Source organism: Stegodyphus dumicola, chromosome 8 (genome assembly GCF_044657685.1).
Source record: "Stegodyphus dumicola isolate Sdum_Otavi_A_Nest chromosome 8, ASM4465768v1".
NCBI classification, from domain to species: domain Eukaryota; kingdom Metazoa; phylum Arthropoda; class Arachnida; order Araneae; family Eresidae; genus Stegodyphus; species Stegodyphus dumicola.
This window is the reverse complement of record NC_140775.1, coordinates 61,440,912-61,453,505: the sequence shown is the minus strand read 5'-3', so window position 1 is coordinate 61,453,505 and position 12,594 is coordinate 61,440,912. Positions and strand designations below refer to the sequence as shown.

The window sequence follows — 12,594 nt, the reverse complement described above, 5'->3', positions numbered from 1 at the left end:
GCCATAGGAGGGGCCGTTTTCAGTGGGCACGACAACATGTCCACTGGACGCCTTATCAATGGAGGGCGGTTCTCTTTACGGATGAGTCCAGGTTTAGTCTAGAAATCGATAGTAGGCGTTATTTGATATGGAGAGAACCTAGAACCCGTTATCATTCATCAAACATCCGTGAAAGAGATGCATACGGAAGGGGCAGTATCTGTGTTTGTGTGGACTCACAGACATCCATGTCTTTCCAAGGAGAACCTTGAATGCTCAGATTTATAGAGATGACATCCTTGATGTTTATGTGCGCCCATATGCTGGGGCAATAGGTGATGCTTTTCTGTTACAAGACGACAACGCAAGACCACACAGGGCTCACATCGTAAATGATTATCTTCAACAGGACACTATTACGCGCATGGAGTGGCCAGCTCGATCCCCGGACTTGAATCCTATCGAGCCCGTTTGGGATGCTTTGGGGAGACGTCTAGCTGCTCTCAATCCGCCCTCTCAGACCCTTGTTGCGCTTTGCAAGAGCAATGGCTCTCGCTTCCTATGGAACTGATACACCACATAATTGAAAGCATCTCACATCGCTGTATGTGCTGTATTGCTTCTAGAGGCGATCATATTCCATATTGAAGGTGCTTTTCCTATAGCAAACTGACACCTTCGATTTGTTCATTTTATACATGTGCTAATTTCTATACTACCATATTTGTCTGGTAATTTCTTTTTATGTTACTTGATACCTTACTATGTGTTGTATATTGTGGGTAAGTTTCATTAAATTGTACATGTAACTTTTTCAGTAATCATGATTTTTGTGATTTTCCCTTAATTTATGATAACCAGTGTATAATCTTATGAATTTGTGTGGGATGATACATAACACATAAATACAAAAAGGAAAAAACTTAAGAGCACAGTTTCGCTATAAAACAATAAAAGCTTTAAAAATTTAATATGGAATGGGATCTCAACTGACTTGTACACACATATCACAAAATATTTTAATTCTGAAAATAATGTTATTAAAGACACTTTGGAGAATCAAGTTTCACTTTGCCAGTAATGCTATCTAGAGGAGGAAGGTATCCTTGCTTTTCCAAGATAGTCCCATAAATTCTCTATTGGATTTTGGTAGTCATGGTATTGTTCAGTATTTTCATTTTTAAAAAAAAAATGCACTAACCAAGTTTGCTCAATGGGAGATGAGCATTATCATCTATAAATAAAAAGACAGGTCCATATGCATCTCTAAAAAGTCTTAACATAACCTTTAATAATCTCATCCAACTATCTCTGAATGGTCACAGATTTACAGTTGAAAAAAGTTAGAAGCATATGTTCATCGATTATTATTCCTCCTCATACCATCACACCTACATTACTCAAAGAGTCTAAAAAAGAACAACTTCTAAGCAAACTAAATACAAATGGCACATCAACTAGCAAAGCCTTTATATGCGTTAAGAATTAATTTTCATGTCACTTTAAAAACACTTGATGGACAGTAATCTCTACATGAGCTAAATAAAAATACCACAGTTAACTCGAAATAAGTTCACTCAGAAATTTACCAGCACATTTACCAGAGACATGAAAAAATATGCAAGAATTAATTTTTATATCTATTCAAAAAACTCCAGGATGAGCAGCAGCGACACACAACACAGCAGACAATTAAAAATATAATTTTTAATGAATTGATCATTAATAATGAAATTCTGTGCATACACCATATAATCATCAATAAAATAAACAATTTCTTATTTCATGATGTTCAAAGAAAGATTTCATGTTTCTGACTCCCTCCAGATGTAAACGCGTTTAGAATCAGCTGTCAAATTAAACCTCAACTCATCAGCAAAGAGAACATGGGATGGCTGGTTTTCAGTCCAGTTCTAATGTTCTATATGGCAATAAAAGTGATCCCTCTTTTGTTGTAAAAAACAGTTAAATATGCACTTTTGGCTTCCTGGCGTAAAGACCTTTCTCGTTAAGCCTTCTATATAAAGTTTAGCATAATCCAGCTGTTCTAGAGATGACTGCAAGCTCTAAACTTAAATTCCAAGCAGTAGACTTCCTATTATGATGGGCAATTATTTCCCCATCATAACAGGAATGTTATTCATTTGTTATGCAGTTGTTATTTATTTATGGCCTTGTCCAAGCTACAACAGGAACTGTTTCCATATCGTGGAGACTGTCTTGAAATATTCACACGTCACTGCTTCAGTGATCATCTACTCTATTTCTAAATGACCGATGATTTATCACTTCTCTGATACTTCAGAATCATAATGACTTATTTATGTCTTTACCCACTGAAATAAATCCCTGTATCATAAACACTCACTTTGCACAAAATGCATGACTCACTGTCAGATGACCTAATGCTTTGATTTGCACACAAGAAACTATTTGATCACTTTGGATAGTATAATGCTAATTAGGTATGTATTTCACACATTCCCTGCAAAAATGGATTACATTGATTGGATATTTTATGGAATAGCATTATTTTTGGGTACGTAAAGATTTGAAAAATATCATATATTGTAGTAAAGTGAACCAAATATCAAAAATACTATATCATAGCAAATATTTTATTTAAAACTGCTTTGGAAGCTGTATACATTATAAATATGTATTGACAACAATCATTCAGTAATAAAATACAGTACTATAATCATAAATTACTTACGCCTAAAACTTAGGTTTTCTTTAAAATTACAAATATTATTTTATAACAGATTTCAAATAATATAGAAGAATATTGTTTCATTATGTTAATTTCATATATAAAACACTAAAATTTACAAACTGAAATTACCAGCCTACCCCTCCCACTTTCAAAAAGTTAAAAATATGATTTATATCATCATATAAGTTTGCCAATGAGACATTTTTCTTGATTCAAGCTATTTAAAACTTATTTCTCACATCAATGCATGTATAGTAATATTATTACACTACATGCAGATACATATAACGAATATTAAATTTTTAAATATTTTATCTCTTTTATGATTCGGGTTTAGAACTGAAAAATCTAGATTTTTCAGACATACTATCTTTAATACAATTGTTTATTTCATAAAGGTAACAAGTCCCAATACGACATAATTATAAATCACAAACATGCAAAAGTACAATAACTTGAAATATTAGCCTTTTCCTTTTTGTATATCAACTAAATAGTATCAGACTTCCATGCTTCTTTTTTTAGAAAATTTATTTATAGCAGAATATCAGTTATTCATAACACTTTTCTTACAAAACTATCTAAATTTAAGTTTGCTGTTAATTTATTTGATTAATTAAATAACATTAAAAATTATATGCGATTATAATATTACTTAACAAATATTCTCTATTCGTAAAAAACGAATTTAAAGTTACTTAAAATTAAAACCTTTATTCTTTAGAAGTAATTATAATATTATATATAAGATAAAGAGGTATTCTTCTGTTATCGGGACCAGACTGAGAAATGTATGTATGTGTGTATACACACATGCATACGTATAATTCTTTTATTTTCAACAGAATTGTTTTGCAATTTTTTATTTATATACATGCATATACATGAATACATACATTTCTGAATCTGGTCCTGATAAAGAATATGTTAAAAAAAAAAAAAAAAAAAAAAATCCTAACTTTTATTTGTAACAGCTCTTTCAATCTACTATTCAACTTGGTTATCCCCTCTTTATATTCTTAAAACAGTAGCTTGCTTGAAATTAATCAGTTTGATTGTTATGCAAGGATAATAAGACAATCTAGAAAGATTTATTATAAGCATATTACTTGTTTTAGAATAGAAAGGGGAAATAACCAAATTAAATAATGTTTAAGGCACTACTACAAATTAATGTTAGGATTTTATTTTATGTATACTTATATATTTATGAAGCAATTCAGTTAATGTAGATGAATATGTGTGACACATTCAGTTAAAAATTATTTATAATAAGCCAATTAATAACATATACATGCTGGCTGAGAAGAACAGGAAATTTTGAATAATATTATTGGCCCTCCAGATAGGTTGGTAACACTGAGTGGCATACATATGCTCTTCACAACAGCTTGTCATTAAGAATTCATGGATAATGGATTATACTTTTGCAGTCAAAGCATACCTCTACACGTTGAACATAACAAATTAGAACAAATGTCTGCACCAAGATGAAGACAGCAACACAGACAGCATGAATACTGATTGCAGCTGTATGGTTATTGTTTGGCAATGTTATTTCAAGGAGCAGTGATACTACATGGCCTGCAAGATCACTTGATCTTATATGATTTCTTATTGTGAGGTCAAATTAAGACTGAAGTTTATTATATTTCACTGCTACAAAAGAAGAATACAAGAGGAATTTGCTAGAATATCTAGTACAGTTATGTTGTATCATGCACACTGTCTCACAGATGTGGTCATTTGTTGAATGTCGTTTTCTAGATATAACTTCAGCGTGAAGTCATACTCAATACTATATACAGAGGTATGCATCTTTTTATTAATATTTGCCCATAATTTCCTGTGCTTGAGCCAGCCTGCCCATTCTTTTTAGTTAATTTAATAATAAGCCATTACATATCTATAACATATCACACACTGTTTGTTTAGTGCATGAGCTTAGCTAACATGCCATCATATATCATTTGCTAAATAAATAGCTTATAAATATTAAAAGAGCACTTGCATAACATTTTGTAGGTCTACTCCATGAGTCACTAAGTGGCCACAAAGTGTTTCAATTTTCAAAAAAACATATTTCACTATCATGATCAGCTTAATTTTAATTACACAGAAATATGCAACATGTATTTTTATTTAATTTTTACCCAGTTAAAATAAAGAGAATACCTGTTTAGTTTTAAATTTTGTATGTAAAACTAAATTCCATGTTTTTATTTGAAACAGACATGTGTTAACCCTTTGTTGCATACAAATAATCTAGAGAAGTTAAATGAAACTGTTTGTATTTTTTCCACTTAAAATAACCTTAGTAATAACAAAAAAAAAAAAAAAAAAAAAAAAAAAAAAAAAAAAAAAAAAAAAATTCAAATTTCGTTTCAAATAATTGTTATAGTTTGTCCACTACAGTGTACAGCATGAATATACATGCATACAAATCTCTTCACAACAATTTACAGTCATTGCATTTTAAAATCATTTCCTGCCATGTTTGCAGTGACCAATACCATCTTCTAAAAGGTAACAGATCTCCCAAAATACCTCCATTTCATTAATTGTGATTGAATTCATTTTGCTACAATTTTGTAACCTGTATGTATTGAATTCAAATGTCAAACGTTCTAAAAATTCCTTGCCAAACACAATTTTAAACATTTGCAGTTGTGTTTTGGCTTGACAAGCAATACCTTTGGGTTCAATTCACTCTTTTCGGCAGAGTTTTGAGGAAGATCTTTATCTACCCATTACTAAGGAACTTGCCTTTCCTCCTGCAAACAAGATTTCTTATTATGCGCAGGTGATTTTAGAAGTGAAATTTCTGTTTCTTTATTTTCTGGCTCATCATCAGAGTCATCATGGAGGATCATCATCACTGCTAAAAGGAATATCCTCATTCATGATCTTCTCAATTTCATCTTCAGTCAAAAACATTTTCTGTTGCAGATTTCTAATAAAATGTGACCTAAATTAGATATAACTTTGTTTTATTATCTAATTAATTTGTAGCATACATAAATCAAATTAACTATTTAAAATAAATTGTTGCAGCCAAGAACCTCCCCTCCCCCTCGTTTGAAACTTAGAATTTTCGGAAAATTCCTCCTGTCCTAATGTCATAAAAAAACATTAGATTTAGTTCATGATGTCCATTACAGAAGAGAGAGTAAACTTAGCTTGTATTCATGACATCTACTGTAGTGGACAAAAGAAAAATGCCCCCTTATTTCAATAAAATTACCTTCTCAACAATTTTTTCAAACTCGCATTTAAAATAATATGTCTAAAATTACTAATTATGAATAAAAAATGACAGTATAAGAAAGTTTAATCGATATTATATAATGTTTATTATGAGAAATCTTACTAATCTGGAAACAGAAGTAGCAGCCATTTTCCAAATAACAATGCTTTACTTAGTGATGCTATACTGTCATCTATGATTGAAAGTTGACAGTCTTAATTATATAAGAATGAATAAACACAGGAATGGAATCTGTTAAGGCATTTACAGAAGAGTAAAAAAATTTTAACTTTTGTCTACTAGAGTGGACGTGATGTAACAAAGGGTTAAGCATTTACGCCAGAGATTTCCAATTGTTTTCTTATACAGAACCCCTTTAAAGGAATGATTTTCTTCATTGACCACCTTGCATTTTTCTCTATAATATATAACATACAACCAAATTACAATATAAATATTTTAAAATAAATAACTAAAAGATAACAGTTATGTTAAAAGTATCCATAAGGTTTTGAAAAAATGGTTTATTCGATTTTATGCTCAATTATATACATGCTATAATATTTATTACTATAATACTATATTTGTGATATTATAATATTTATTGGGAATTTTTGATTTTCCTTGTACTGAATTTCATTTCTTTATTATTTTGTGCATTTGGTTCTAAATTTCTTATTTTTGTTCTATAATTGATTAATTTTCCAGCAGCATACTATGCAGAAATAACAACGTGATAATTTTGTTTAAAAATAAAAATTTGTGATACAGTCAAAAGTCGCTAATTCGAACACCCATAATCCGGACCTCAAAGCTAAAAACTTTCTGCGCATGCGCCGCGTTGACACATGCGCATAGGCGTTTACGCGTGCGCATAAGACCTTTATGACTGCACATATGCGTGTGCGCAAGCGCAGAATACGTTTTCACGTGCGCGTTTTATGTATAACGGACGGTATAAGCTAAAATTATCTAATTATCTATTTCAGTTAATGTTGATGATTGCGTTGTTCCTTAATCTTCGAATTGGATCCGGCTTATTATTTTTTGCAGACTGTAAGAGCAATTTTATAAAAGTAAACTTGAACTTTTGATTATGTCAAATAGAATTTCCGATGCTGGAGCTCCCAAAGGATCTACAAAACGAAAGTATGTTTCGATGTCCATCAAACAAAAAGTGAAATTGCTGCAAAAAATTGGATACAGACATGAAGAAGGTGACAGAGAGGTTAGTGAAAACGAAAAAATTTCTATTGACAAGTTAGTCGGTATTCTCGGCACAGCAATTACGAGACTTGAACAGCGGAACTTTGTAACTGAACAAGAAATTATGTCTGTTTATAGAATTAAAGAGAAAGTATTATCGCATAAAACGAAGCAACTTAAACAACTTACATTAAAAGAAATGTTTATTAATAAAGTAAACAAATAAATATTAAGCTTTTTTTTTGTAAATTTTGATACCCTTTAGATCATAATTGTTCTTTATTTCATAAATTACGGTTTCATATTTTTAATTTTAGAATTTCTGCATGCCGTCTTATGAGATTTAAACTGATGATCTATAATCCGGAATCGCCGAAGTCCCGATGAGTCCGAATTAATGACTTTTGACTGTACTATACAAATGTACCGGGTGATCAAAAAGTCAGTATAAATTTGAAAACTTAATAAATCATGGAATAATGTAGATAGAGAGGTAAAAATTGACACACATACTTAGAATGACATGGGGTTTTATTAGAATCAAAAAAAAAAAAAAAGTTAAAAAATGTCTGACAGATTACTGTTATCGGGCCTTTTTTCTTCGAGGAAATGCGTGATTCTGGTTTTGTAACTGCTACCATGACGGGTGAGAGGTACGCTGATATGTTACAGAATCGCATCGTCCCCAGCCTGGCTGATAAACAACTGCTGGAACGTACGTTTTTATGCAGGATGGCACTCCACCCCATATTGCTAGACACGTGAAAGATCTCTTGCGCGTCGTTTGGTGATGTTCCTGTGCTCAGCTGCCACTTTCGTCATGCTTGGCCTCCCAGGTCCCCAGACCTCTGTCCGTGCGATTATTGGCTTTGGGGTTACCCGAAGTCGCAAGTGTATCATGATCGACCGACATCTCTAGGGGTGCTGAAAGACAACATCCGATGCCAATGCCTCACCATAACTCCGGACATGCTTTACAGTGCTGTTCACAACATTATTCCTTGACTACAGCTATTGTTAAGGAATGATGTTGAACATATTGAGCATTTCCTGTAAAGAACATCATCTTTGCTTTGGCTTAATTTGTTATGCTAATTATTGCTTTTCTAATAAAACCCCATGTCATTCTAAGTATGTGTGTCAATTTTTACCTCTCTATCTACATTATTCCGTGATTTATTAAGTTTTCAAATTTATACTGACTTTTTGATCACCAGGTATATATATTGTGTTTTCCTGTGTTGTAAATTTTAATATTGCAGTTATTACATGAAAAATTTATATACTCAAAAAATAGTATTAGTTTATAAAATATATTAAATAATTTTAGTATACAGCATGATATAACTTTTTATCAATAAACAATTTTCTGTAATCAATAAATTTTTAATATATCATTCTATTACCATTGCATTCTATTACCATTATATGTCATTCTATTACCATTGCATTTTTGGCTATTGATTCTCTTTCAAATCGCACTGACTCCCAAGGGGGATCAATAACAACCCTATTGGGAATGAAAAATAATTTCACTGCTAAGTTTTAAACCAAGCATCTTCCATTTTGTATTTAATGAAAATAAAAAACAAATATTTTAGCCTTTTAAACACCATGATCTTTGCTCAGATAAAGCACAACAAATAACACAATAAAATTTCCTTGATTGAATTTTGGAGAATTATTATTTAGACTAGAGAGGGGGAGTCTTATCTGGATATTTTCATTACCTAGACAGACCATTTAATTTGATTAGGTTGTTTCCATATTTGTAAAGCTCTGCTAATAATTTAAAAAGAAAGCTTCAGACTTTAGTATAACAGCCAGAGTTTCAGATTTTTAATTCTCAAAATAATCAACAGCAAACAAGTTATTAAACATATTAAAAGTGACATGAAATAATTAACAATTGCAACTCTACATAAAATAATCACTAAAACTTATTTACAGACATTAATACTAAGTACCATTAATTTCTTCCATATAAAATAATCCTTCATTTCAAACATATTTATTGTTGTTATTGCTTTTTGGGGGAAGGGGAGAAGGAGCACTTTTACACATGCATATACAGAATAAAAACGCTTCCAACATATTTTTTACCTTGCAATTATTTTATATAATGTAAGAAGAATATATAAATATATACATTCTACTTTAATCTCTGATACAGAATTAATACTCTGCCTTCTGGAAACATCCTTTAAATATTATTCACAGTTTAAGTCACACAGACAAAGCCTGACAGCAAGTGACTTTGACTAACAAGACTATGAATTCGGCTATTGTGGCCAAATAATGTTCCAGGCAGAGACTTTGAGTGCCCTGACATTGAGACAGTTTTCCTTATCGATGGTATTTTAAATTTAAGCAAAAAATTCGAAAATTGGGCTTGGAAGTTAAAAATGGAGATGTGGAAGAGTTGCAAGACCACAAAAATGAAATTAGCATGGAAGAACTTGAACAGCTTCTGAGGCAGCAATAAAAGGCGATTGTGGAATAAATGCCTTCAGTAAAATGAAGGGAGAATGCTTTTATTTATTTGATGCACAAAATTTATGCCCAATAGGATGAGATGTAAAACACTGCAGAATGTTATCAATATTAAAAACCTGATAAACCAGTAGTAAGGCCATAGCATAAATATTTGTGATGACAATGGTCATGTCTTAATTTAGAAATATTTTAAAGCATCACATTTCTCAGATTTTAATGGGAGAAAAGGCCAGTGATTATTGAGTAGGAGACAAAAGTATTAAAAAATGATTAAAAAAAAAGACACCCAAAGACAGTAGTTACCTTATATGTTTATGGAAAAGAATTCCCTTTTAAACAGTCAAATTTCCACCTTTTTTTCCTTTCCCGCTTTGCATATGCTATCAGTTTTTCTTTGACAGATCAGTAAAATGCTTCATTTATTTCTATGTGTTAGTACGGGAAACTTTCCTTTTTTTTATATATTAAGTATTGCATTAATATTCTTTATATGTGTATTAAACAAATTCTATTGTTTTTGCAATAAAAACTTATGTACAAAGTATTCTTTTCTAAACAATCAATTAGGAATGAATTAATCTACATTAACTTCTAAAATAAAGTTGTTTTGATTTACGAAGATTAAGGTCATGAACTGTCTTCAAAAATGAATTAAATTCATGAACCAAAGTTTCACTGTATCTGTTAATCATGTTATTAGTAGAAAATGTAATAGAACATAAAAAATTAATATTTATGTAATAGAACAAGTATTCTGGAACTTAACCAGAATATCTGGTGTGAGATAATGGACAAAAGAAAAGCAAAATATACATAATCATTAGCTCAAGCTTCTAAATATGTGAATTTCTTTGAAATGGAACAGAATAAAACTTTTGTTTATCTCATTTAAGTACAATTTTAAAAATAATAACAATATTTTTTTTAAATTATAAAATAGAAATGCAAATATAAGAAATATTTTTTTTTTATTTATCAAGTATAATAAACAATTTTTGTTTTCATACAAATTAATCCATTACAAATAATGAATATAAGTCTAATTTTTTCAAGATCTAGCAATACAAGAACTGTGACAAAATTACCACACAAGTTACAAGAACACTTTATGAACAAGAAACAGAATTCTGAGATCACTAATTTAGCACCAACTATATCATAAGCAAAAAAGGTTGGATATTATTTTAGATATAATCATTATTTTACAAAAGTATATTTTTTAGTAAAAAAGTATCCTTTTATCAGTTTCGGAATACCTAAAAAACATCTTCTATATCATTACTACTGTTCTTAAAATATGTTTAAAAAAATCAAAATTTATACTAATATGCAAAATTTGAGCCCCATTCTTATCACTGGAATTAACAACACTGCTCAAATTATTCAAAATAATATACTGTACACAAAAGTATGAAACTGATAGAGAAAAAAGTCACTATGATTATTTATATTCACAAAAACAAACAAATAAACTATAACACACATATATATTCCATCTGAAATTTTACATAAAATTACATACAGATAACAAAATTCCCTAACATTACAAAATATATTGATAATAATTTAATGGGAAAAATATTACTGTTACATATATAATTTTTAAACATATTAACACTTTTTCCCCTTCTGACAGGTTTAAATAAAATGTACAAGATAAGACAAAAATAGACCTTTTACATTTGAGTATATATTAGCATTTTCATGTGCTCTTTGATAATAAAATGACAAAATTCTAAGCACACAAGATTTAAAAATATAGTCCTAGATTTAACTTCACTTTACAGAAAATACTATAAAGCTCCATTTGTTGTCAACTGCCGCAGTTGCTTTAATACAGTGTCTAAAAGCTTCTTTTTATCTCTCTCATTTTTCTTCAGGGCTGAGAAGAGATTTTTCTTTTTGTCAGCTTCTTTTATTCTAAAACAATGAAATTATTTTTTAAAAATGTGAATTTCTTTAAATGAATATTTACTTTTTATTTCTATTATAACATAATGCTGAACTTCTAAATCACACATGATTATACCTTACACCAGCGATTCTCAACTGGTGGTACACAAGGGGAAAATAGGAGGCAGGCAAAGAAACTATTTTTAACTATTAAATTCAAAAATATATAACCCAACAGCCCATTTTAAGATTTTTCTCTAAAACTGGTAAATTTATGCAATCTGAGCTTTGTTCAAGGTCTACAGCCACTCTTACACTTAGCAAACTTGTAGCAAAATAATCGGTTTTCATTTTCAAATATATTCTTTTAGACATAGACATAACAAAATTTGTCATAAATGATGTTTTTAAAAACAGGATTAGAAATGGATGTTGTATTTAATAGGAAATAAAAATAAATTCATATGAAAAGATAATAGTATCTCATTAATTTAAGAGTTGATGGATATATTAACATGTCTACCAGGGTTGTCCTGATATCTACCCTTTATGTCACCATCATTTGCTCACTCATACTGCTCTATATTCAATTAGAATCATTTTTTTTTTTTAACGTGAATTTGCTGTTTCTAACAGTAGGTGTTTTGTCTTCTTGTTGCTTTATATTCCTTACTTTTCCATGCGATTTGAGAATATCTTCGGTTGTTTTTGAAGAACTTGTAATATACCGCACATTTAAATATTTGTGAAAAAATAATAAAACAAACTTAGATTTCTAAAATAGAAAAATGGCTAGGATAGACTAGGCAGAAAAGTGATGATTCACAGGTGATAGATCCAAGATAATCTACTATCACTAAGAATATCGGGAAAAAAAAAAAAAAAAAAAAGAAAGAAAGAAAGAAAGAAAAATTGTTTATGGAAAATATAATGAAAGTTATTTACGAGTATCATTTGGGTTTACTTGTAAGGGAGATGAAATAGGCCCTCAACCTCAATGTGTTGTTTGCGGTGAACTATTTTTAAATCAAAGTATGAAACCATCATTTCTTAAATG

At 30.1% G+C, this 12,594-nt stretch overlaps 1 protein-coding gene across 4 annotated transcripts in view; it reads right to left on the bottom strand.

Moving 5' to 3' along the window:
* Positions 1-2,583: 2,583 nt before the first annotated feature.
* Positions 2,584-12,594, bottom strand: part of Sec15 (exocyst complex component Sec15) — a 151,912-nt gene continuing 141,901 nt past the window's right edge. For all 4 annotated transcript variants that reach the window (XM_035354487.2, XM_035354489.2, XM_035354488.2 and 1 more), the window contains exon 20: positions 2,584-11,564. In XM_035354487.2, the coding sequence (XP_035210378.2) occupies positions 11,438-11,564 (127 nt within the window). In that variant the 3' untranslated portion in view covers positions 2,584-11,437. The remainder of the gene's footprint in view (positions 11,565-12,594) is intronic.